Below are 26,953 nucleotides of genomic sequence, written 5' to 3' on the forward strand. Positions count from 1 at the left end.
ATGTTTATATGAAAATATATGTTTTAATTATATATAGATATTTAATTTTTTTAATGAATAGTCTAAATAAGGAAAAAAATTGTAATATAAAATATTATTGAGATTAAACATAATATTTTATCGAAAATAAATATCAGATATATTTGTTAAAATATAAATAATTATTGCAAAGCAATATTTTTTAATTTTTCGTATTACTACAAATACATGACATATATATGCATTTTTATTTATAACGATAATATAATATTGTTACCATAGTTACATCGTAAGTATGAGTGTTCGATACGTCGAAGTTCAAGGATTATCATATTGTGAGGTGTAATAATTACAAATTTGACACAAATATTTAATTATTCATTAATATAGATTTATAATATTTTTTTATAAAACTGTATCTTTCTTTTGTCATAATTAGCACGTGATTAATGGAAAGTTAACGTAAGTCACTTTTCTATGTAAAGAAGGCTAACGTACATAACTTTATGACAGCCTAAAAATGCTTATTATTATTTTTTTTTAATCAAAAGATAAAAAATGACGGATAAAAGATTTGTTTGTAATAATACATTTCCAACTATATCATGGATACCGGTAGTAGAAGATTGTGTAAATTCGGCAACAGAAATAACCAAGGTATTAGAATATGCTAAATATCCAAAACTATTAAAAGATCAATTATGGACAAAGGCAGTACCATATAAATATTGGTCTACTTATACGAAACCAAGTGAAGGAATAGGAAGTATATATACTCCAACTTCAGCACAATATCGTGTAAATACTTTAACAAAAAAGAAAAAGCCATTAGATTGTTTACCATTTGGAGTCAAAAACAAGTTAAGGATGCCACCACGCGAATATATTGAATTGTATAAAGAAGAAAGACGACGAAAAATAACAAGGAAGTTCAAACAAGAACGAAATATTCTTTCGAAAAATATTATTAATTTGAAAGATTTGGCAGATGGTTCATGGTCACGTAGAAAAGCTGAAAAAGAGGCTAATCAAAATATTGAGAATAAAGAATTATTGAAGGAACAAAAAAATAAATTGAAGAAAAACATTCCAGGGAAAGAAGTATGTACGATATTAAGAAATTGTTTGATTATACTATTTAATATAATCTATAATGATAATTAACATTTACAATCGCATGAAGTAACAAAAGATATTACAGATTTTGCGAAATAATGAAGTAGAAATGCCAAGGTCAATCGAAGATCAATTAGAAGAATTGATGATTCGGGTTGAGGAAGAGCAAAATCGAAAGATACGAGACGAAGATATTGAAAGGCTTTTGTACTTAAGAAATGAATGCATTGCCGATCATCATTTAGAACCATATAATTATGATAATATTGAGAATGCGAAAAAATTTATCATTGGTAGATTACGCAAATGTGAGGAGTAAGTCCTTATCATCTATCACATTTTGTAATTAATAATGAATGCAATTTATTCTTCATTTAACGAATTTTTTATAAAAATTTTTTCGTTTAACAAAAACTTTAACAAATTTTTTTTCAGTTTTAACGGAATAATTAAAAAATTAGAAGGAGAAATAATTGATGATTATAAAAAGAGTCTCTGTTATTCCATAGTCAATTATATTCTTTTGGATGCCGATGAAAGAAAACGTTTGCTTATAGAGACAATGCCTATAGAATATCCTGTTTTAGTTATCCGTGCTCCAGTACCATGGCATCAATATAAAATTCTAGCTGAGCATTTTATGGAACATAATCTTTTTATAACGAACGAGATATTGAAAGATATTCGCGACTTATGGTTTTCTAAGTTAGTTTTTTAAGTAAAAAATATGCAAATATTATTACATAGTTATTATGATTATAAGTATATAATTATTTTTCTCAGATATTATAACATCATGATTTTACAAATTCAAGACTTGGGAACATTCCCTGTGGCAGCCACGGAAATTGAATCAAAAATAAACGAATTGTGCAACAATGCTGTTAATATATTAACAAAAAAATGGTTAGCTGACGTAGCTGATATTTTTTTTAAGAAAAAATATGCTTGGTCGGGACTTTTTGAAAAGGAGCTACACGCATCAACGAGTTTAATCGAAAAATATTTTCGAGCTGTTAATTCTTTGTTGTCAAGACAGTTAAGAATCATGGTATTGAAAACTATACAACATTTGAGAAATTTTTTTATGCAGTATAGAACGGGAAATTATTATGAAGGCGATTATGAAGATATGATGTTTATTAAGTAAGCATGATAATTTGTTCGTCAATTTTTAATTTAGCAAATATGTAACGCAATATAATTTCATTTTAGACCCCCTTTCATAACAGTGAACGTAGAAGTGGAAGTTGGAACAATGAGTGTGTGTTGTAAACCAAGTATTTTGGATATACATACTATCATTTCTAGATGTTTCAATAAAATTCTTAACGTTGCTATGGTCTTACCCAAAATCGAGGTGATTTTATTTCCTGAATTGGATCAAAAGGGTTTTCTGTTCTCAATATCACGATATGAAGACGAGGTGATGTTAATTCTATGAAAATAATAGAATATGCATGTAAGTGCAATATGTATATTTACATTCATATATGCAGGTATTGATGTTAATTACCGATACATTAGATACGATCAGCGCACACATTCCTGGCCCACGGGAATATCTTAAGTGTTATGATGATTTATTATACATCATAGATGGAAGAGCAAAGAAGAATTTAGATGATTTCTTTAATATTCAACCATTTCCAGTTTTGAGAGAGTTCGAGCAAAAGATCGTGTCCTACGATAATTTAAGCAAAGAAATATCTATGTTTCGATACAAGGTATATTAATAATAAAACAGCATCTTAAAAATATTATTTAAACAGTTATATTTTTCGATTTAGATACCTCTGAATATGATTGAAATTGATTGCACCATTGTAAACGATATCATGCGACAAATACTTCATGAACTTCGTACAAAAATTTGTGATTTTTTCGCGGATGAATTAAGACTGAACAATCGTGAATTGTGCTCTATTTTTGATGAAATAGCAGAGAATATTTCAAAAATGCCAGAAACGACGCAGGAAGTAGTGGAGCTTTATAATTATCTTTGTGAAAGTCGAGATACTACAATGTTTAATTTGAAGACTCGATTGGCACGTTCTACGGAATTGACTTTGTTTCTTTTTAATTATCAACCATTGACGGATGAAGACATTCAATTGAATTCGCGTACGATTACGTGGCCCAAAGAAATGGAAAACATAATGGATTTAGCAACGACTAGATTGAACATGAGAAAAGAATTTCTTGAAAGTGTACTGCGAACAAGACGAGATAATTTTGAGAAGAAAATAAATACTATGCAAATAGCGATCGAACGATTCAAAAGAAAGGATCCGCCTGTATTGACTATGGAAGAAATGGAACGGGCAACTGAGGAGGTTGAGCAATTATCGAAGGATATGGCGGATATAAGAAAAGAAGCAGAAGAGATTAACGAAGAGGAGACTCTTCTCGAGATAGAATTAAGTCCATATATGACGATACCTGCGATGTCATCTATTATGGATGTCTTCAATAAATTATGGCACATTGCATTGAATTTCTACAAGAATTACGAAAAATGGTTTTACGGATCATTCGTTGGGCTTGACGCCGATGAGATTCGCGAGGAGGTTGACGAGATCTGGAGAACGCTCTACAAATTGTCTCGCGTGCTCAGTGATATTCCTGGTGCAAGACGCGTCGCTGAAATGGTACGTGCTAAAGTCGAAAAATTCCAACAGTTTATTCCAGTTCTTCAAACGATTTGTACTCCTGGTTTAGAAGCTCGACATTGGGAACAAATTAGTGAAATTGTTAAAGTACCTATAGAGATCTCAGATACTAGTTGTCTTTTCGACATGATTGAATACGGTCTATCTATTCACATAGAAAAACTTGAAGAAATTTCATCTGCTGCTACTAAAGAACACGCACTGTTGAAAAACTTGCAAAAGATGAAAAGTGAATGGGCCGAAATTTATTTTGAATTAACATTATATCGGGATACTGGTGTAAACATACTGACGGCAATAGATGATATTCAAATGCTATTAGACGATCATATATTGACAGCTCAGACAATGAGAGGTTCAGTTTTTGTGAAGGCTTTTGAAAGAGATATGCAAGCTTGGGAAGAAAAATTAATCATGATGCAGGATATTATTGATCAGTGGTTGACATGTCAAGCTACTTGGATGTACCTTGAACCAATATTTAGTAGCGAAGATATAATGCGTCAAATGCCTACAGAGGCTAAGAACTTTAGACGAATTGACAAGATTTGGCGTAATATTATGACATATGTGACGAACAATACAAGGGTTATAGATGCTACTACCAAGCCAAATATGTTGCAAGAATTTATGCTCTGCAATACTTTATTGGAAGAGATACAGAAAGGCTTAAATGACTACCTAGAAAAGAAACGTTTGTTCTTTCCAAGATTTTTCTTCTTATCTAACGATGAGTTATTGGAGATTCTTTCAGAGACGAAGGATCCGCAAAGAGTACAGCCACATTTAAAAAAGTGTTTCGAAGGTATAAATAAGTTACGTTTCACTAAAGAAGAAGATATAATCGGAATGTTATCGAGTGAGGAAGAATACGTACCGTTTAGTGGAAAGATTTATCCTGCCGATGCAAAAGGCATGGTTGAAAGATGGTTGTGTCAAGTAGAGGAACTCATGATCGCATCTCTTCGCGATATTGCCGAGCAGAGTCTAATTTCATATTTCGAAACCGTGCGCGAAGAATGGATACTGTCTTGGCCTGGTCAAATAATTATTTGCTGCAATCAAATTCATTGGACCAATGAAGTATGTGAATCATTCGAAGATGAATCAACGACAGATTATTTGAAAAAGTGTGGCTATCAAATAGAAAAAACTGTGGCTCTTGTTCGAGGCAAGCTGGATCCAGGTGCTCGTGTAACTTTAAATGTTCTTATCGTGATCGATGTACATGCAAGAGACGTGGTGAACTTGCTCATTGAAGAAAATGTTAGAGATGTAATGGATTTTAAGTGGATATCACAATTGCGTTATTATTGGATCGACAACAGCATTACGGTTGCGATGATCACGACTGAACTTCAGTATGCTTTTGAGTATCTTGGAAACACACCACGTTTAGTAATAACACCTTTAACAGATCGTTGCTACAGAACGCTTATGGGTGCACTGAAACTAAACTTAGGTGGATCACCCGAAGGTCCAGCGGGTACTGGAAAAACTGAAAGTGCAAAAGATTTGGCGAAAGCGGTAGCTAAGCAATGTGTAGTCTTTAATTGTTCCGATGGTCTCGATTACAAAGCAATGGGGAAGTTCTTTAAGGGCATAGCACAATCCGGTGCTTGGGCATGCTTCGATGAATTTAATCGCATAGAACTTGAGGTTCTTTCTGTTATTGCTCAACAGATTCTATCTATACAGATGGCGATAAGTATGGAAATGGAAAAATTCATATTCGAAGGTACAGAAATAAAGTTAAATCCTAGTTGTTACATTATGATTACAATGAATCCTGGTTACGCTGGACGTCAAGAACTTCCAGATAATTTGAAGGTACTCTTTCGAACCGTTGCTATGATGGTACCAGATTACATTATGATAGGAGAGATTACTCTTTATTCTTATGGTTTCACAAATGCTAAGAATCTTGCTGAAAAAATAGTTCATACATACAAGTTGTGTTCGGAACAATTAAGCTCACAAAATCATTATGATTACGGTATGCGAGCAGTAAAAACTGTTCTTATTGCTGCTGGCAATTTGAAACTGAAACATCCAACACGAGACGAGTCAGTTATAGTTTTGCGAGCAATCGTGGATGTGAATCTTCCAAAGTTTTTAGCTCAAGATGTACCTTTGTTTGAGGGAATATATAGTGATCTATTTCCAGGAGTTGTCTTGTCTCAACCTGATCGTGGAGAACTTATAGACCTTCTCCAAATTAATCTAAAGAAGAGAAATCTTCAACCTACTTCTTGGTACATAGAAAAAATCATACAAATTTACGAAATAATATTAGTACGTCATGGATTGATGATCGTTGGCAGTGCATTAGGAGGAAAAACTCAAGCATATCAAACATTAGCAGAATCATTGGGTAATCTCGCTGGAATAAGAAGAGCCACTATGAAAGAATTTAGAACAATCTATAGGATTATCAATCCAAAAGCTATTTCACTCAATCAACTGTATGGCAGCTTTGATCCGATATCTCATGAATGGAGCGATGGTGTATTGGCAAATACTTTTCGTGAGTTTGCACTATCTATGTCGGTTGAACGAAAATGGATTGTCTTTGATGGACCAGTGGATGCGGTATGGATTGAAAGTATGAATACTGTTCTGGATGACAATAAAAAGCTCTGTTTAATGTCCGGTGAAATTATTCAAATGTCTAAAAAAATGAATATAATATTCGAGCCAGCCGATTTAGAACATGCATCACCAGCCACTGTTAGCAGATGTGGAATGATTTATATGGAACCTTCTCAGCTAGGCTGGATATCCTTCTTTGAATCTTACAAGAAATATCTCAAAGAGAAATTACTTGTAGAGCAATTCGAACTTATAGTGGAAATCATTGAATGGTTAATTGAACCAGTCTTAACGTTTATCAAATATAACTGCATGACATTCATCGATACGTCGGAACTTCATATGTTTTTGGTAATTATATATAGTTAAATTATTGGTAGTTAAAGTAATATAAAATATATAATTAAAGCATTACGGTTATTAGTCATTGACAAGGCTTTTGACTACAATGCTAGAAGAAGAGATTCAAGTTAGTACAGTTTGGTTACAATGTGTGCTTTTATTCTGTATAATTTGGGGTATTTGTTCAACATTAACCGGCGATAGCAGGAAAATATTTGACGTCTATTTTCGGAAACTGTTGCTTGGTAATATAGATAAATATCCACGACCAAAAGCATTCAAGCTGACGAAACAACAACTATTTCCTGATAGAGATACTGTTTATGACTGGGTGTACGATAAAAGAAACAATGGATGTTGGATATCATGGATGGATACTATAGCGCAAGTATGAAAATATCTGTTTTTCACCTTACGCATTTATAAGAAAAATATATAAAAAATATTTCTAATTCGTAGGCACCTTTACCAGCACATGCTAAAGCAAGCAATCTCATTATTCAAACAACTCAAGTTTCTATGCAATATTTCTTTATCAAGAATTTTTTATACAAGAATATTCCGATACTATTTGTGGGGCCAACCGGTACCGGCAAATCAGCTATAATTCTCAATTATTTAAAAGAATTACCACGAGAGCAATATATCGAAAATATAATAAACTTTAGTGCACGTACCAGTGCTTCGCAAACTCAAGAGATTGTAATCTCAAAGCTAGATCGAAGAAGAAAAGGAGTTTATGGGCCAGCGATGGGTAAGAAGTGTGTGCTTTTTGTAGACAATTTGAGTATGCCACTGAAGGAAACATACGGAGCACAACTACCTATCGAACTCTTACGTCAGTTTATAGATCATGGTTATTGGTTCGATGTGAAAGAATTGAGTATATTATATCTAGTAGATATTTTATTAATCGCAGCTATGCTACCACCGGGAGGTGGTTCCAACGTTGTAACTCACCGACTGACTCGTCACATGCATATAATTGGCATAGAATTCTTCGAAGAGGCAACATTGAGTAAGATTTTTACTTCGATTTTCGAGTGGCATTTCGCAAAAGGCTTCATACCGGAAGTTTCTCGATTGGGAAAGATGATTGTTAACGCTACCATGGACATATTTCTTACAGCTATTGAAAGATTTTTACCTACGCCAGCTAAAAGTCATTATACCTTTAATTTGCGTGATTTTAGTCGTGTGGTCGAGGGTATATTATTGGTACCAGGAGAAAAATTGAAAGATCCCGATAAACTCATCAGATTATGGATACACGAAGTATATAGAGTTTTTCACGACAGGCTTATTGATGATGATGATCGTGAAATGCTTTTCACCATGGTAAAGCATACATGTTATGAACACTTGCGTCAACCATTGGAAAAAGTTCTTTCCAGTTTCTTAAAAGAGGATGAAAAGGCAATAAAGAGCGCTCACATTCATGACTTGTTCTTCGGAAATTATATGGAACCCGATACTGATCCTAAGATTTACGACGAAGTAACGAACTTGGAGGATTTACAGGAGAAAATGGAGTATTATTTAAAAGAGTACAATATGACATCGAGGACACCAATGTCGCTTATTTTTTTTAGATTTGCCATCGAACATATTTCTCGTATTTCTCGCGTGCTATTGCAAGACAATGGCCATGCATTGCTCGTTGGAATTGGTGGTTCAGGTCGAAATTCATGTACGAAATTAGCGACTAGTATGTGCGAATATATATTGTATCAAGTAGAAATGTCTAGAACTTACGGAAATACTGAATGGCGAGAAGATTTAAAGCAACTTTTGTTACGTATTGGATGCGATGGAAAGCCTACGGTTTTTCTCTTTGGAGACAATCAAATAAAAGATGAAACTTTCGTCGAAGACATAAATATACTTCTTAATACTGGCGATGTACCGAATTTATATGGTACTGAAGAGATGGCTGAGATTTTGGAAAAAATGATGAGTGTAGCGAGAGGGATGGGTGGTAGGAAAATTGAGACGACGCCGATGATGCTTTACAATCTTTTCATCGAAAGAATTAAGAAAAATCTTCACATAGTTCTCACTATGTCACCGATCGGCGATGCCTTTAGAAATCGAATTAGGATGTTTCCTTCTCTCATAAATTGTTGTACCATAGATTGGTACACTTTATGGCCAGAGGATGCCCTAGAAAAAGTAGCTAGAACGTCATTACAAAATCTGAATATCGGCTCAGAATTACGAGAAAAATGTGTTCACATTTGTAAAGAATTTCACACAAGTGTTTTCGTAGCGAGCGAGGATTATTATAAGAATCATCATAGAAGATATTACGTAACGCCCACAAGTTTTCTACAACTTATCGCATCTCTGTACAGACTTTACGGAGAAAAAATCAATCAAATTACAAAGCAACAAAATCGATACATTACTGGATTAGAAAAGTTGGATTTTGCAGCAGGTCAAGTCGCTGTCATGCAAGAAGAATTGAGAACATTACAACCAAAATTAGTAGCACAGTCACAGTTGAGTGATAAACTGATGATAAGAATCGAGCAAGATACTATTAATGTAGAAGCTAGAAAAGAGATAGTGGCTGCAGATGAAGCATTGGCTAATGAAGCTGCTGCAGCCGCTCAAGCTATTAAAGATGACTGCGAGAGTGATTTAGCCGAAGCAACGCCTGCATTAGAGGCAGCTCTTTCAGCATTGAATACCTTAAAACCAGCAGATATTACTATCGTAAAATCCATGAAGAGTCCACCAGCAGGTGTTAAATTAGTTATGGAGGCTGTTTGTGTATTAAAAGGTGTAAAGCCTGACAGAGTACAGGATCCAAAAACCGGTAAAACTGTTGAAGATTATTGGCTAGCCTCCATTAGAATGCTCAGTGATATGAAATTCCTCGACAGTTTAAAGAATTTTGATAAGGATAATATTCCATCTGCGTATATGAAAATAATTCGTGAAAAATTTATTAATGACAGAAGTTTTCAGCCTGAAGCGATTAAGAAGGTATCTACTGCTTGCGAAGGTCTTTGTAAATGGGTGCGTGCTATGGAAGTTTATGACCGCGTTATCAAAGTCGTTGCACCAAAAAGAGCAATGTTGGCCGAAGCCGAGGCCGAATTAGCTGCTCAAATGGAAATGTTAAATGCGAAAAGAGCTCTTCTCCAGGAAGTAACGCAAAAATTGCAATCTCTGAATGATGAATTTGCGGAATGTATGAGAGAGAAAAAGAAGCTTGAGGATCAGATTGATTATTGTACTCAGAAGTTAGATAGAGCTGAAAAATTATTAGGTGGTCTAAGCGGAGAAAAAAGTAGGTGGAGCGAAACAGCCGTTGCTCTTGGTACCAACCTTCAAAGCGTTATTGGAGATGTATTGTTGTCTTCCGGTGTTGTTGCTTATTTAGGTGCCTTTACCGTAGAATATAGAAATGATCTTATAGCTCAATGGCATGCATCGTGCACAAGAGAAAATATTCCATGTGGAAAGCATTTCAGCTTGATAGACATCCTTGGTGAACCAGTGAAGATCAGATCATGGACGATCTATGGTTTACCTGCGGACAATTTTTCTATTGAAAATGGTATAATTGTAAAGAATGCCGATCGATGGCCACTTATGATAGATCCACAAAATCAAGCGAATAAATGGGTGAAGAACATGGAAAAAGAAAACAAATTGACTGTTATAAAACTCACCGATCCTAACTACGTGAAAGTCGTAGAAACTGCATTGCAATTTGGTACACCAGTCTTGCTGGAAAATATTCTCGAAGATATAGATGCAATATTGGAACCTGTGTTGCTTAAGAACATATATAAACAAAGAGGTGTATTATACATAAAATTTGGCGAAAATGTACTCGAATATAATTCGAATTTCCGCTTCTATATCACGACTCGTCTTAGGAATCCTCATTACCTACCAGATGTAGTTGTAAAAGTAACACTGTTAAATTTTATGATTACACCTCAAGGTCTGCAGGATCAGCTTTTAGGAATAGTTGTCGCACAGGAATTACCGGTTCTCGAAGAAAAAAAAAATCAATTAATCGTTGAAGGTGCAAATAATCGACGCATATTAAAAGAGATAGAAGATAAAATATTGGAGGTCTTATCGATGTCGGAAGGAAATATATTGGAGGATGAAACAGCTATAAAAATACTTTCCACTTCAAAAGTTTTGTCAGAAGATATCGAAACTAAACAAGATGTAGCGGCTAAAACAGCAGTCGAAATCGATCAAGCTCGTGATGGTTATAAACCAGTCTCTAAGCATGGCTCGGTTCTTTTCTTTTGTATTTCTGAATTAGGTAACGTCGATCCCATGTATCAGTATTCATTGTCATGGTTTATTCATCTTTATATCATGTCAATAACCAACAGTGAACAATCCAATAGTTTAAATATACGAATAAAATATCTTAACTCTCATTTCACCGCAAGTATTTACAGAAACATATGTCGTTCCCTCTTTGAAAAACATAAATTGATGTTTTCGCTAATCCTGTGCGTTGGTCTTATGCGTGCCGAAGAAAAATTAAACGAGGATTTATGGGCATTTCTGCTAACAGGCGGAGTTGCGCTGGACAATCCTTATCCGAATCCAGTACCATCTTGGCTTTCTGATAAATGCTGGTCGGAAGTAGTGCAAGCCTCCACTTTATCTGGTATGAAAAAATTAAGGATATCGTTAGAACAAAATATTTCAATGTGGAAAGAGTGCTATGACTCCTCGAATCCGCAAAAGCAAACTTTACCAGCACCATTTGAACAATTAGAAGGATGGAATCTTGAAAAACTTATTATTATTCGATGTATCAGACCTGACAAGATCGTGGCAGCAGTCCAAATATTTATAATAGAAAATATGGATCAATCGTTCGTTGAGCCCCCGCCGTTTGATCTTCAAGGATCTTACAATGATTCTAGTAACGTCACTCCTTTGATATTCATACTTTCTCCGGGTTCCGATCCAATGGCAGGTCTAATTAAATTCGCGGAAGATAATGGCTTGTCGAAACAAGACCTCATGACCATTTCATTAGGTCAAGGTCAAGGTCCAATAGCAACCAATATGATCGAAGAAAGTATCAAAAGCGGTAAATGGGTCATTTTGCAGAATTGCCATCTTGCTATTTCCTGGATGAAGGAATTGGATAGAATTTGTGACGAAATTATTGTACCAGAAAACACGCACCTTAAATTTCGGCTCTGGCTTACCAGTTATCCGTCCGATGAATTTCCCGTTTCTATCTTACAGAACGGCGTTAAAATGACAAACGAACCTCCAAAGGGCTTGAAGAATAATTTACTGCGCAGTTATTTGAATGATCCTATCTCTGACATGAAATTCTTTCATAGTTCTTCCAAAATTTTTGAATGGAGAAGTCTTTTATTTTCTTTATGTTTCTTTCATGCTGTAGTTCAAGAAAGACGAAACTTTGGACCGCTAGGATGGAACATTCCTTACGAATTTAACGAGTCTGATTTACGCATTAGCATTTTACAACTGCAGGTAAAATATTCTCTAAACGTAATTACGCAAACATAAAATTTTAATTTCGATCTTTTTCAGCTGTTTCTAAACGATTATGACAATATACCATTCGAAGCGCTTCTATATCTAACAGGAGAGTGCAATTACGGAGGACGAGTAACTGATGATAAGGACAGACGTTTACTTAATTCGTTATTAAAAAATTTCTATAATCCAGAAGTCGTTACAAATAGGAAGTAAATACGTTTCTATGTATCGAATATTATTTTTTTATTTAATATCGATTATTTGCTTTTACGAACTTATTTTATTATAGATATTCCTTCTCTCCAAGTGGAATTTATCATTTACCTGAAGACACCGATTACGAAGGCTGTATCGAATATATACGAAATTTACCTATTAATCAGACGCCTGAAGTATATGGCTTGCATGATAATGCAGATATTTCAAAAGATAATCAAGAATCGATGCAATTACTTTCGGATGTTCTCTTGACACAACCACAAATAAGTGGAGTAGGCGTTGAACGAGATTTGGATGAAACGGTATATAATCTTGCTGCCGATATATTATCGAAAGTGCCATCTCAATTCAATATGGTATACGTTACGGAAAAATATCCTGTGCTCTATATAAATAGTATGAACACTGTTTTACGTCAGGAACTTATTAAATTTAATCAGTTAACAAACGTTATAAAGAGTACGTTAGCGAATATACAGAAAGCCATAAAAGGTCAAGTAGTAATGTCATCCGAACTGGAGGAAATATTTATCAGTATGAGTATCGGTAAAGTACCTTCTGCATGGAATAGAAAATCGTATTCTTCTTTGAAACCATTAGGAAGTTACATAAACGATCTATTAGCAAGAATAGAATTTTTACAAGATTGGATCGATAATGACGCACCAGTTGTATTTTGGATCTCCGGTTTCTTTTTTACTCAGTCCTTTCTTACTGGCGTTTTACAGAATTATGCTCGCAAGTATAAGATACCTATTGACCTGATAGAGTTTGATTTTGAAGTTACTAAATTCGAAACGACGATTGATAGTTCACCACCTCTTGGAGTTTACATAAGGGTATAATATATTTTTTCTCATCAAGAAATTTTTTTTATCCTTCTCTTTTGGCATTGATCTTTTGGTTTTTAGGGTCTTTTCCTGGAAGGTTCAAGATGGAACAGAGAAACAGCTTCGCTCGATGAATCAAAACCAAAAATTATGTTCGATCCTTTGCCTATAATTTGGTTGAAACCGAAATTGAAATCCGAACTCCAGTTTTCATCAGTTTACTTTTGTCCCATTTATAAGACGAGTGCGCGACGTGGTATTTTAGCAACTACAGGACATTCTTCTAACTTTGTTATGTTCATTCTTCTTCCAACATTAATCGATGAATCACATTGGATAAACAGAGGTGTCGCCAGTCTTTGTCAGCTAGATGATTAAAGTATTTTTCCTGAAATAATTAGTTTTATTTTAAATAAGACCAAAGTTTTAATTGTACTGGCTACAACAATTATCCTATATAAATATTGTTTTCCATGCAAAATGATATAAACAAAATGTAATGACAAAAAAGCTAGTCACTTTAGATTTTATTATAAATATATATATTTATCTGCAACAAATCGCCATATTTTATCTCATTTCAAATATATTAATGTTTTCATACGAAATATATATATATATATAATATCATTCTATATATATATATGTACATAGAATGAGAAAATCTATACATAACTGCTTATCCTTTTAAAAGTCAACTGTAATAACAACGAAGTTAGAAGTGCTTCATTGATCATGTAAATATAATACCTTAAATCTATAGTCTACCCAACAAATCAAGTCAGTAAAGGTAAATAAAACATTCGCATATTAATCACGTGATAGATACAAAAGATTCCAGCTATTGGCTAATAAACAATGATGAATCATTGAACTCGGAAACGAAATTACATAGGTCATATTTAAGACTTGCTTTGATTTTCTGTTCCGAAAGTGTTACCAGTATCTGAAAGTTGTGGATATGCCTTGTCCCAATTACGTACATTCGTTTATCTTTGCTGAATCGACTCTTTGGACAGACTGTAATTCTATCGTTATCTTATAAATGCTTGATAAAGATATCATAGAAGTCTTTCTCATCGTCAGGTACATAACCGAATGCATAAATGTTTTTCTACAAAGAAAATCAAATTTATATAATTCCTTTCGATTCTCTTTGTAGAACATTGGTCTGAACGTTCTATGGAAGTTAACCATATATATATATATATATATATATATATATAAATGACGATCACTCTGTTACAGTCTTTTCTTTGTAGAAAATTACATTACTTAATCAGATTAAAAACTTACATCTAGAACATTTATCATTTTCTATTAATAACAATCGATATAATTATTTTAATAATATTTAATAACATCTAATCGTTCGAATTTATAATATCTTTCAAATATTTGTATAAATTATACGATTTTAGAAAATTCAAATTTACGAATCATAAACTACACATAATGTATACGTAATACATATATGTATGCATATGTGTGCGCCATGTAACGCATAACACATGTGTGTTATGCGTTATCTTTCACTTATTTTAAGTTTTAATACTTATAATAGTATAAAAATCAACTGACAAAATAAGAAAGAGAAAACTCAGCACTACTTACGAATATAATAACTTCATCGATACATCTATTGTTGATTCAATACTATAACAAATAGATTATTGTCGAAGTTCTAATTAATTTCAAGATTTGTGTGTTCAAACAATGATCACATGTATATCGTAATAAAGAATTCGATTGTTAAATTTGAATATGATACACCGATTGTTGAATTACACCTTGCCATAACTCTCTTAGAATTTATCAAATCTTTTTACAAAACAGAATTATTTCAATCTGCTATACTTTGTCCTTCGACAAGTGCTGGATCGATGTCCGGTTGATTTTGGCTTTGAGAATTTCGCATTTTTCGTTCAACTGAAACGAACGTTGTTGTTCCAATAATAATCGAAATGACTAGTATTAATAATTGAACATGTAGACCAGTTTTACTACTATAGGCAAAGCTAACTGCCGCGGCTACCGATTGACAGAATTTGAAGAGCGCAAACGCTGATGCACTCTCTACTGCAAAAAGAATTCCTAGTAAGGAATAAACCTGAGTATTGAAGCAAGCGTCGCCAAAACCCAAGGCGAGACTTCCCGCCATAGCGAGGACAGAAGAGGGCTCAATGAAACTCTTTTCATCTGTATCTATGAAAGATGCTGAATTTGGTAAATTCAAATATATACTAATGAAAGCGAAGAGATGAGTGAAGCAACCAATAATAACAACAGGTGAACCACCGCAAGCTTCGGATACTTTGGATGCAAAAATACCGAATAAGGTACCTCCAACGACTTCACCAATCCCTACAAATATACCTGATAAACCGATTAATCTCTTGCGCGATTCACCCATTGCTTTGGTGAAACCTATACTAGAAGCATATACAGCGGAAAAGAAAGTGAGCTGAAGACCTGTATAAATGAATGTAAAAGATAGAAAAAGCATCTTTGGTGTAAGGAAAAGAGAAAATGCGTCTCTCAAAGCGTACCAAGCGGCTAAAAGAGGTTTCTCTTTCGCTGGCTCGGGTATATGAAGTTCCTTATCAGCGCTGGATACTCCTTCGGCTTCTCCCAGAGCTAATCTCTGAGATGGTTTCCTCAATACTGCTAAAATTATTGTGCCAAAAAGTGCTAAGCCAATGAGTACAATGAAGACGGTCCGTCGTACTGATTTTTCAATATGTTCACTATTAAACATGAAATAAACGAAAAGATTGCCGATGAAAAGAGATGATTGAAATATCGCCCAAAAGATCCCAGCGTTTCTTGACATTGTTTCATTATCGCTGTTTTCGGTAAGATATTGACCATGTCCAGTCCATATAAAAGCTGCACCAACTCCGAGAATCGCTGACGCAGTGTAGAGAAAGGCCGGATGCGGCCATAGAAAGGACGCTATAAAAAGAACGTAACAGCAGCAACCAGTGACTATGGCGATTCTTGGGCCGGTCAATAAAATGTACGATGGTGCTAGCCAATTGCAAGTTGCGAACACAGCGTACAGAATCGCCAGACTAGTATATGCATTAGCGTTGAAATTAGTATCTTCATTGTGTATACTTGTTAGAACGGTATTCTGTAAACAAAACAAATAGACTTTAATCAGTGCATATATTTTGGCGATAATATAATATATATACATATAATATATATGTATATATATATATATATATATATTTATATTTTAATAGTGTCTAATTATCCTCTACGTTTTAAAAGCCTTTAATGACAAAGATTCAAATTTCTCAACAGGACCGTCTTCGATTTATACTAATTTTTGAAATATTAATGCCAGTAGTGAAAATATCACGAATAGTTTTTTTTTAACCCTTAGAGCTCTATGGACGCATATATGCGTTTGGCGAAAGTCATCCGTGTAGTCTAAGGCCGCATATATGTGTTTTCTTGAAATCATCGGCCAAGACTAAGGGCGCATATATGCGTTTGTCGATTTTTTCAATCAATATGCAGTCATTTTTGTGTAAAATTAAAAAAAAAACAAGAAGAAAGTGTGTTGTTTGCGTAAAGAGTAAGAGAAGGAGCGATACGAATGCAAAAAATGCGATGTCGGTCTATGTATTGATAATTGTTTTGAAATTTTTCACACACAATTAAATTATTAATTTCTGTTGTAAATATCAAATTAAGTTTATTAGTTGATTATAAAATTTAATGTTTAAAAATTTTAATGTTTATAATAAATAATTTTAATGCTCAAAAAGAAGTCTTTAATTATTTAATCTTCTGTAAACGAATTACTATAATTTATTACTGTTTGCGCCTTGAACAGTCACTTCAATGTGGCGAAAAAGTATTACGGCTCAGCAATGGTCAGCGATAGCCGCGCTTCGTCCCTACGGACCGTTTCGGCCGGGAGTATTCAGAGCTCTAAAGGTTAATGTCTGTAACAGGTGACATATTAATTTATACTCTTTTATTTATAGATTTAATTCCATAACCTTACTTTTATATAATTTTGCAATATAAAGATATTATTCAGTAATAACATTTTTAAAGATATCTAAATTTCGTCGATTATCAGGCAATCTTGATTGTATAGATATATTAATATTGCTCATCGGGATAAACCGATCGATTTTATACTATATTGAATCATATAGGGTGTCATATTAATGATATGATATCCACACTCATCTCATTTTGCTATATTTACTTTCTATTTTATTGTATTTCGTACAGTAACATAAATGAAAATAAATGATTTATAAAGAATCTATGATGATTAAAGGCCCATTTGTATATAACCCTGGCGTTTCATGTTCTGGTTACGCATCGGATCTGAATTTGTTACCATTGTTTTATGTGTAAGAGTTTATACATCATTTGTGCCGTGTTCGCCATTATTGGCCGTCGTTAGCCATCGATATTTTCTCTACTTTCCAGTTTAACTACAAAAAGGCATAGCCACAGCACGAACGAAGGAAGTAGCCTATCACGTTCGAACGTGTGCATGTAAATCCCTATGTACATATCACTATCTATAGATATACGCATGTATACATGTAAGACTTGTGTAAAACTTGGCAAAATATTAGGTTGAGTGTATTCATGTGTATACAGATGTGAATGGGCCTGGTCAGCGCACCATAGGGTAATGATCAGGCCAATATGTATGTATATATATGTATATGTATGTATATATGTATATATGTAGGGAGTAATTGCGTCTCCGGGGGCTCGTGGGCCCCTTTCAAGTGCGGTGTAATTGTAAATAGTTGTGGTATAAGTGTGGATGAGTGAATGAGAGCAAGGCGAATACCGACCTGATTCACCGAGGAGGGGTACTGGGCGAATATGTACTACGTTTATGCGCAATACCGCCCACCTCCTCACTCTCTAGTATTAAGCATCGGGAGGTTTTTTAGTCGGTAGGCGACCGAACCTGAGAGTATGTTCAGGTGGATTGAATCCGACACTCCCCTGAGTACCGGGCTCAGGGGGCCTAAGATCTGACAAAAAGAAAAAAAAAAAAAAAAAGACGGCAAAATAGTACCAATTTAGAAGAATACTCGATTAATAACAATATTACTAATTTAAAAAAAGGAATGCAAAAACAATAGCTATTTTTGTAAAAAATATTTTCGAAAACCTGAAAATAATATTTTTAATTACCAGTATAACAAAAAATTAATTTAAAAAAATAATCATGACAACTAGATGACATCTATCTTAAAATATACGATTATGTCGCAAAAATAAATAAATTAATAAACTTTTCATTCACTAATCTATAAAAAAACACGTATTTGTAAACGAACATATATCTGATTGTATATCGATTGAATGGTTGTGAATTATTCAAACAACGATACACGAAATGTAATAAATTAATTTTGATTGAACGAATATATTTTCTTTTAAAGAAAACATAATTATTAAAAACTATGAATGTTTATACATTAATTATATAATATTTTAATAAAATTCATGAGACACAATCACAGTACTAACAATAAGATCAATATGCTGCTATAATTTTATGTACAATTTTCACATTTATGAAAACAAGTGTAGTTTATATCTAACTTCGTCCCTATTTCAATAGAGATAATACAGAGATATTAACGTTGGAAGGTTGTACATGCATGAGACATAAATTGTTTCATATAAAATTCAAAAAACTGATACATTTGCTAAGTTCTCACAGAACATATTGAAGTGATACTTGATATCTAAAGCATTCTCGATTTATCATAATTTTTTTTTAAATCGCACTTCGTCAATTATTTTCTTGATAACTTGTTTAATAATTCTTATTCAATATTTGATTAGATAAATGATACTCTCCACTACTAAATTGTACAACTAAGTTTTACTTTAGATAATAAACTGCTATGTTACACAAAGAAAAATAGTTTTTTAAGAAATAATGAATTTTACATTATTTATACTTAACTTTTACATATTATTTATATTTAAGTACATCATAGTAAAATATGATTCTTTTTTAGTATTACATACTAAAATTTTTCTAATCTCGCTTGAAAAGTGTAATTGTTATATCACTTTTACCTATTTCATAATGAACTAATTTATAATTCACATCGTTTTTCGTTAAATTGTAAATTATTTTAGAGACTGTGACATCACTTGAAACAGCCATCTTTTCAATAGTAGATTCACGATTTGGTACATCGCAACGAACAATCAATAATGACCGATAGCGAAATAGAAAATTAATGAAGATTTTTCTCTTCAATAATATTATAGAATTAATCTAATTTTAACGATATCTGAGTATCAATAAATAAGTACAAAAATATTTCAATGATAAAATAATTGTTTAGATTATTTTTGTACTGATATGTATTGTGTTTTGATATTGTTTCATTAATAACATTCTAATAACGTACTTCGATTTTAGTTGCATTGATGATATTTTTAATGTATATTGGCCTCATTTTTTATTAAAAAAATAGAAATTAAGAATGAAATAAAATCGTTCGATCATAAACCACCAAGAATCCGATAAATTAAGAAGTGAGAGAAACTAACTTAATTTTCGCTTATTACGTATTCAGAATATTAGAATATAATGAAATCTGGAATTTCAACAAATAGTGATATTTGAACGATGTAGCTGCTATCTAATCAAGAAATAATCGACGGTTTTGCTCAATTCACCTCTGGATGTACAATATATACTAAAACAAATGTTTAAAAATATTTCTTGAATTTAACACATTAAGTATGGCGCTCCCAAGATCCGCACATTTTTGAACGCTCCAGAAGCATGCTTGGCAAGCAATAGGATGCGTATGTGCACATTTTTAATTTGCATTTGGTATTATATTTACATAAATTTTTCTTAAATATAACTTAAATTTTAATTTCCACGTCAAGGGATCATGGTTTCATCTAGCGACAGGTTCTGATGAGGAGTATAAACGGTTTAAAATTTTTCTATCAGATAATTGTAAACAGGTTCTATTTAGAGTCTATCACTATTTTCATTCATTTTCATGTTATCGTTAAAATATAAATATCTTATAACCTGTTCAAACCTGCTCCTACTTATTAATTTTGAAAATATAGGTATATACTGGCTATACTGACTGATTATTTTTGCATTTTCGGAATGTCAACATTCAGTTTTTTCGCTAATCATTTGTCATAAGAATGCGCAAGTCTTCATTACCCTGGTAACGTAACAAAAACATTTATCTCTGGTTGCTTAAGTCATCGATTCAGTCGAAAAAATATGAAAATAAGATATCTCGTGACCCGTACGCAATATGTTAACATTCTATGTATACGTATATTATTTAGTTGCCTTTCACCGTTTGGTATTCTTGTTAACGCGCGCACGTCTCTCTCTCTCTCTCTCTCTCTCTCTCTCTCTCTTTGTGTGTGTGTATGTATGTGTGTGTGTGTGTGTGTGTGTGACTTAAATACAAAGTGTGAAAGCATAATTGTAAAAATGTTCGTCAACATTTTTTATTTCGCATCACTATTATAACATACTTATAAAACATTTCACTATAATTATTCATCCAAAGTGAAAGCGATCTTGACTTTTAATACAACGAATTTATTGAACTATGACAACAACCTCTGGTCACTACAAAATCCATAAAAATTTACGACCTCCATTATATTTTTATTATTAATTAAATCTTATGGCGTTCAATAGTCTGTCGGAACCTATTCGATTGGTTCTTTGATTTATTTGGTTTAACGAATACGATTACTCTCTTTATTTAAAATGTTTGTGAAGAGATCATTCAAAAAGCATTTCAAAGTGTTCTAAATTCATTTCTCGAGATACTCAGAATCAAATCTATTATTGCCTTGATCATTAGATAACTCAAACGATATCAATTATTTTTTGTAATTCGTGAAAGATAACATTAAAAAAATTACATTTCTAATACGCTCTCAAATAAAATAATAAATTTTGAAGAGCCGATAATTAACCTTCGATTGTAAAATACAATAATCTTGAAAGAAAATTATAACAAGCTCTTCGCCAAAGTGGAAATCTTCAAAAATTTGCACGTGACTGTTCACATTAACTTAGCATTTTACATAACAAGTAAATTTATATACATACATACATTTATGTAATAAATACGAATATATGAGCGTAATTCTTATGTAAAGTATACGACTTCGTTATTTAATAAAAAACGATTTAAAGCTTTTTGAAAACGCATTTTCTTTTATGTTTTTTTGTTATCAAAGTAAAACTTTTTTCAATAAGTTGAGTACATTTATCTACGACAATGATAAGGTACACCATGAAACACGTAATAATTATTACTTCATTCTGCAATGTTCAACAGGTGGTTCGATATTTTAGCCTCATAAAAATGAATTGTTCGTTACAGCTTTAATATTTCACAATCATTTCAATATCGAGCAGGACTACTTTATTAAAAATATTGCGTTTTTGAAAGTAATATAAAATGAACGGAAAAGGTAAAGTATCAAATATTAAAATTGATAAAGTTAATACGGTGAAATAGTTCTAATTAAACATAAGAAACATTTTTTCAATGAATGCCTATATATTATCGTAAGAACAACGTATTAGCACACAATAGAAAATCGAACATCGCAAATATAACGGTCACGTGATAAACTCACCTCGATATTACTCATGGTTTGAAAGGCCGCAAACACCATCATGAAACCAAAACTTAAGACCACAACATTTATAAAACTTTTGTCGATTGCCATAGTTATTAAGTTAAAATATCTTTATTGTATCGATAACGTTAATTACTACAAATATTTTTAACGTTCACGTTTTACTCCTGTCCGAAACAATTAAATTACACCAAAAAGAAGATCGTCCAATAGACAGATGGTCACAACATCAATGAAATGAGAAACTTGTGACGATTTACAGCGCAGCATGTTGCATTTGCTTGTCACTATATATATATGTGTATATATATATATATATATATATATATATATATATATATATGTATATATATATATATAAGGATGAAGATATGAAGTCATCGTTAAGTCGTTTCTTCCATCATTGTGACTATCGACTACACGATATCGATACTGTTTGTTAAACGATATTTCGAAACTGATTTGATTTGCGAGATACAGTTTGAGCACTATTTTTTACAATGTCATAACCTGATTAAAAAATACATTTTGTCTCTGAAAAATATACATGTATTTTTCATATAAATTGCTGAATGTAATTCAGTCAAAATTCATTTCTTGAATGTCTTAACTAGCGTACTGTTGCATTAGAATTATTTGTTGAATTAAATAAATAGTAATATATATTTATTTAATTAAAAAAATTATAACTTTTTAAATATGATATCGCTAGAAGAAGTTTATAATATAACGTTTTCTCCATTGGTTACAACGTTATTTGCAGTACAATGGACGTCAAATAATAGTATTTGTGTTATTACAGAAAAAGGTATTCATGTATTTGTAAGTAAATACAATTACAAATATTTAATAATATAATATATATATTTGTGTGTGTCTTATTTTGAATGTATTATTTTAATCTACAATATTACTGAAAATGTTTGTATATACATTATATTACATTATATTAAATAATTATATATATATATATAATTATAATTATATATTATATTATATTAAAGAAAAATATATGTTGAAATTTCATTGATTTAATACATACTTTTAGGAATTAATACCTTCTCCGATGAATCCTCAGCCAAATATTAAATTTTCACGATCTTTTATATATGCTTCTGATATTTTGCCCGCATATGCATTTATAAATGAAATAACTTCGTTGACATGGAATATAAAACGCAGAGAAGTATATGCACTCTTAATGGAAGCTGCTTTAGTACCTAAGATCGATGATGCAACCAATATATTACCAAAAATAGTCCGTGTATCTTGGTCACCAGAAAATTTAATCCATCCCAGTAAGTGCATGCTTGCAATTATAACTTCTGTTGGTGCTGTTGAACTTTTACATCAAGTATTAAGAAATTGGTTTTCTATATGTGATATTTCATCTATATGGTTACAAACTGTTGAAGATAATATTAAATCTAATTTTGATAGTTGTAAAAATGAAGAATCACGTTTTACAAAGATACAAGAAAATCTTAGACAATTGCAAGCTTGTGCAATGACATGGAGTGAATTATTTAAATTAGAAGACACTTACTATGCATACTTTGTAACTGCTTTTCGTAGTTCAGACATAGTGATTTGGAAAATACATAAAGTATCCGATTCCAGTAAAAATATGAAACCAATTATAATATCTAGAATAAAATTAAATATGAACACAAAAATTAATGTGTTATTGTGGTGTACTATAAAACCCAATACATACTTAATTATTATTGGATGTTGTAATGGTCAGATACAAGGTATCCTGTATAGCAATAATAATAAATGTTTTGAGAATACATCGATAGAAAAATACTATACATATCCAGATCGTGTCTCAGTCAATTCTTTACTTATGGTTTCACAGAATGAAAATAGAATACAATTTATTGCTTGTAAAGGTTTCTTTCTTTTATTATTTGGGTTGACTATAATGGGAAAATTAATGTATACACATTATTTACAAATAGAAGGATTTACTATTTCAGGTATATATACATATATATATATGCATGTATAATTAAATGTTTTAAATTTAAATAAAAATTTTAATTTGTTAAGTAATTTAAAGAATTTCAAATTTACTTTTAGGAATCTCTGTTATTGCATCTGAATGTATTTTAATTACAACACAAAATGGTATGATGTATGCTTTTGATACACAAGAAAATAACTTAAAAAGCATTTCAATCAAACATAAGTTACCTCAGACACGTGTTCAATATTTAGGTCTTGCCTGTTCTCCTAATCGTACTATGCTAGTTTGTATAACCAGTCCTAATAGTACATACGATCATTTAATTACAAGAGAACCAAGCGTATTATACATATTATCCTTAGATGGAGAAGAATGGGATCCAATTAATATAATAAAAAATTATAAAGATATAAATTCTAACTTTCCTTGGGATTGTTTCGAATTAATTAGACTCAAAGCTGCAAAAGTTTCAGATCCAATGATTGTATTACCTAAGATGTCACAAAATTTAGAATCACTTAAATTATACGAATTAAGGATATCAATGTGGCTATCACTTATAACTGAAGTATTAACAAAAAAAAAAATGATTCAAAGAATTGAAAATATAGGTGAAATAGCAGAAGCTCAACCACTAATTTTTGTACATTGTGCATGTGCATATCTCAATCGTTTAACAAATAAAAAACATTTATCAAAAGATCAAGAATTGTCTGCAAGTCTATTAAGAATGTACTTAGAAATATATCTTGCTGGTGAAGATACAGAAGAAGAAACAAGTACAACACAATACGTGCGTCAAGCATTAAATAAAACGTCTCATTTCAAATTAAAAGTGGAATCATGTAATCTATGTGGACAAATTATTAATGATTTATCTTGGAATACTACAAAATGTCCATTAGGACATAAGTTACCCAGATGTGCTTTAACCCTTCTTCAAATTACTACAGTCCAATATCGATCTTGCCCAATATGTGGGCAACTTTATCACCTCTGCTTAGACGAAGAATATGAAGAAGTACGATGTCTGTTTTGTAATATACCTGTTTTATATGACAGCCGTGTATTAGATATACAAAATTCAGAATTATATACAAGAAATTTATCAAAACCACAAGTGTCCTTAGTAGAATTAACACAAAATCAAGATTCTGAAATATCTGAAAATTTTTCTTATACAGAAGAACATCAAACTGAGGCACAATCTTATTCAGTGGTTGTTAATTATGATAAAGATGAGTCTTGTAGTATCACTGAAACTTGGAGAGAGTTCTGAACATTATTATATAATAATATTAATAAAATAAAGAAAACTTATATTTATCAATATTTGTTTATTTTATTTAATCTCTTCTGATCATTATCTGTCATGGGTTCACTTATTAATAAATTTTAATAAATGTATGTAATAAATATTTTTCATATAGTTAAAAATATGATCAATGATGTAGCCTTTCGTGGTCTTATTTTTGAATACTTACAAATGTACTCTTTCTTTTTCATTCATTTTCATTATCATTACTAACACATATGTAAGAATGTCTTTCAAGAGTTGCAATATCTTTCTCAAGTTGCTGTAATTCATGTTCTAGTTTTGCCTTTCTCTGTACCTTTGGTGGAGTATCAATTATAAATGGTAAACACTGAAATTCTTTCATTATTTCATCCCACCTTTTTTTCAGTCCCTATTAAAATGAAAATAAAATTATTAACATATTTAGAAATATTTTCAATGTCAATAATCCTGATATATTCATACATCTAAAAGTTCTTTTCTTTCTTCTTCAGAGATGCAGTGGTAATTAAGTTCATCAATATGTTTATCATTTTTTGATTTATCTTCTTTTAATTCCTTATTCATTACTTCATATTTTATCTTCTTCATAATTTTTGGAAGTTTTCCAAAGCCCTAAAAATGAACAAATTTTAATAATAAGAAAAGAAGAAAATGTTTAATTATTTATAAATTGCATGCTTATACAAACAAGATACCTTTTTATGTATATAAATAGGATATAATCCACTAGATTTTAGATCATGAGAATCTCCATTCCGTGTATCTACATATCGTTCTTTAAGTTTATGGGGATGAAATTTTTTAACATCAATAATATTCTGTTTTTTAAAATTGATATGCCCTAATTTTACAGGATCTATAGGCAATTCTCCACATTTTTCTTTAATTTTCATTTTTATTGGGACCCATGATGGTAACTTTTGTTGATATTCTGGATTACGAATATGTACATGTTCTATACCTGTTTTGTGATATTCTTTCCGGCTTCTTTTTTTCAAATATTGAGATGGTAGTTGTAACAGTACTTTTGGTGGACCAAATGTACGATGTGCATATTTTTCTTTCTTAATTTCTGCTTTTATACATTCCTTATATTTAGAAACATATCTTCAAAAAAAAAAAAAAGAATAATTATTCTAAAACTGTTATATTAATATTATATGACATATTTTAAACAGTTACAGAAACATAAATAGTGAAATGTAAATGTGGGGAAGTTCTAAGAAAAACATGCTTTATATGCAAGATAATAATATGAAACGTAAAAAAAAAAGAAATATTTTTTAATTCTCTATTTGCATAATATTTTTAATGTTACCTCTTTCGTTTCGCATACTCTATTGGAGGGTCAAGAATAAGGTTTGTAATTACTTCATTTTCTTCTGATTCTACTGATACCATTCTCATAAAAGAGGCAAAATATAATTTAATGTTATATAGAAATTTTCGAAAAATATTAAGAAAATTATATTTATATAAAGTACTTCACGTCTGATATCAAAAATCAAACTTGAGATAACAGTAAACGAGTAGAAAAATTCACTTATTATACAAACTATTTAGTTGCTTGGTTACATATGGTTAATTCTTAAATTCGAACATATTGCCGCGCTTTGTTTGAATTCTGAAAAAAAGTGTTTACAATTATTACTCACCAGAAAACTTTTTGTTTTAATTCAATGTCCTTATAAAACAAATATAACATTCAGAATAAAACAACGAAATTACAATATTAAATTAAATAATA

At 31.6% G+C, this 26,953-nt stretch overlaps 4 protein-coding genes and 1 long non-coding RNA gene across 8 annotated transcripts; 2 read left to right on the forward strand and 3 right to left on the reverse strand.

Moving 5' to 3' along the window:
* The first annotated feature begins 178 nt into the window (after window positions 1-178).
* LOC124955170 (dynein axonemal heavy chain 3-like) lies at window positions 179-19,257 on the forward strand. 3 transcript variants are annotated; one of them, XM_047509209.1, is made up of 13 exons: window positions 179-1,080; window positions 1,181-1,410; window positions 1,531-1,800; window positions 1,879-2,241; window positions 2,311-2,521; window positions 2,595-2,822; window positions 2,886-6,710; window positions 6,784-7,089; window positions 7,161-12,203; window positions 12,264-12,421; window positions 12,502-13,270; window positions 13,343-17,232; window positions 17,726-19,257. In XM_047509209.1, the coding sequence occupies exons 1-12, from the start codon at window positions 538-540 to the stop codon at window positions 13,637-13,639; spliced, it is 12,243 nt and encodes a 4,080-aa protein (XP_047365165.1). In that variant the 5' UTR covers window positions 179-537; the 3' UTR covers window positions 13,640-17,232; window positions 17,726-19,257. The 3 variants fall into 3 exon arrangements, with proteins under 3 accessions (XP_047365165.1, XP_047365154.1, XP_047365143.1); XM_047509198.1 differs by lacking the exons at window positions 179-1,080; window positions 1,181-1,410; window positions 1,531-1,800; window positions 1,879-2,241 and having other exon boundaries at window positions 2,260-2,557; window positions 2,623-2,822; XM_047509187.1 differs by lacking the exons at window positions 179-1,080; window positions 1,181-1,410; window positions 1,531-1,800; window positions 1,879-2,241; window positions 2,311-2,521 and having other exon boundaries at window positions 2,543-2,822; window positions 13,343-17,215.
* On the reverse strand, window positions 11,210-23,356 carry LOC124955214. The gene is made up of 3 exons (XR_007102799.1): window positions 22,977-23,356; window positions 11,446-13,649; window positions 11,210-11,352 (listed from the first exon to the last, which is right to left on the reverse strand). It is a non-coding gene; the product is annotated as an uncharacterized LOC124955214 (long non-coding RNA).
* Window positions 14,180-22,209, reverse strand: LOC124955190 (UNC93-like protein MFSD11). Its single transcript, XM_047509270.1, has 2 exons — window positions 21,932-22,209; window positions 14,180-16,397 (listed from the first exon to the last, which is right to left on the reverse strand). The coding sequence occupies exons 1-2, from the start codon at window positions 22,022-22,024 to the stop codon at window positions 15,105-15,107; spliced, it is 1,386 nt and encodes a 461-aa protein (XP_047365226.1). The 5' UTR covers window positions 22,025-22,209; the 3' UTR covers window positions 14,180-15,104.
* LOC124955181 lies at window positions 22,353-25,397 on the forward strand. Of its 2 annotated transcripts, none has more exons than XM_047509247.1 (3): window positions 22,353-22,756; window positions 22,983-23,916; window positions 24,020-25,397. In XM_047509247.1, the coding sequence occupies exons 1-3, from the start codon at window positions 22,634-22,636 to the stop codon at window positions 25,183-25,185; spliced, it is 2,223 nt and encodes a 740-aa protein (XP_047365203.1). In that variant the 5' UTR covers window positions 22,353-22,633; the 3' UTR covers window positions 25,186-25,397. The 2 variants fall into 2 exon arrangements, with proteins under 2 accessions (XP_047365203.1, XP_047365212.1); XM_047509256.1 differs by having other exon boundaries at window positions 22,353-22,742.
* LOC124955207 (enkurin) lies at window positions 23,622-26,907 on the reverse strand. Its single transcript, XM_047509327.1, has 4 exons — window positions 26,525-26,907; window positions 25,902-26,313; window positions 25,669-25,818; window positions 23,622-25,594 (listed from the first exon to the last, which is right to left on the reverse strand). The coding sequence occupies exons 1-4, from the start codon at window positions 26,611-26,613 to the stop codon at window positions 25,409-25,411; spliced, it is 837 nt and encodes a 278-aa protein (XP_047365283.1). The 5' UTR covers window positions 26,614-26,907; the 3' UTR covers window positions 23,622-25,408.
* Window positions 26,908-26,953: the final 46 nt, after the last annotated feature.

Source organism: Vespa velutina, chromosome 1, assembly GCF_912470025.1.
Source record: "Vespa velutina chromosome 1, iVesVel2.1, whole genome shotgun sequence".
Classification (NCBI taxonomy): Eukaryota; Metazoa; Arthropoda; class Insecta; order Hymenoptera; family Vespidae; genus Vespa; species Vespa velutina.

What these genes read in the sequence shown, in the direction of transcription:
- LOC124955181 (XM_047509247.1), top strand. Translation starts at nt 22,634, where the DNA reads ATGATATCGCTAGAAGAAGTTTATAATATAACGTTTTCTCCATTGGTT. An exon ending in AAAAAGGTATTCATGTATTT is followed by an intron (nt 22,757 to 22,982) that starts GTAAGTAAATAC and finishes ACATACTTTTAG; the next exon opens with GAATTAATACCTTCTCCGAT. An exon ending in AGAAGGATTTACTATTTCAG is followed by an intron (nt 23,917 to 24,019) that starts GTATATATACAT and finishes ATTTACTTTTAG; the next exon opens with GAATCTCTGTTATTGCATCT.
- LOC124955190 (XM_047509270.1), bottom strand. Translation starts at nt 22,024, where the DNA reads ATGGCAATCGACAAAAGTTTTATAAATGTTGTGGTCTTAAGTTTTGGT. An exon ending in AAACCATGAGTAATATCGAG is followed by an intron (nt 16,398 to 21,931) that starts GTGAGTTTATCA and finishes TTTTGTTTACAG; the next exon opens with AATACCGTTCTAACAAGTAT.
- LOC124955207 (XM_047509327.1), bottom strand. Translation starts at nt 26,613, where the DNA reads ATGAGAATGGTATCAGTAGAATCAGAAGAAAATGAAGTAATTACAAAC. An exon ending in GAGTATGCGAAACGAAAGAG is followed by an intron (nt 26,314 to 26,524) that starts GTAACATTAAAA and finishes TTTTTTTTGAAG; the next exon opens with ATATGTTTCTAAATATAAGG. An exon ending in CTATTTATATACATAAAAAG is followed by an intron (nt 25,819 to 25,901) that starts GTATCTTGTTTG and finishes GTTCATTTTTAG; the next exon opens with GGCTTTGGAAAACTTCCAAA.
- LOC124955170 (XM_047509209.1), top strand. Translation starts at nt 538, where the DNA reads ATGACGGATAAAAGATTTGTTTGTAATAATACATTTCCAACTATATCA. An exon ending in TATCTATGTTTCGATACAAG is followed by an intron (nt 2,823 to 2,885) that starts GTATATTAATAA and finishes TTTTCGATTTAG; the next exon opens with ATACCTCTGAATATGATTGA. An exon ending in CTCTTGGAGTTTACATAAGG is followed by an intron (nt 13,271 to 13,342) that starts GTATAATATATT and finishes TTTGGTTTTTAG; the next exon opens with GGTCTTTTCCTGGAAGGTTC.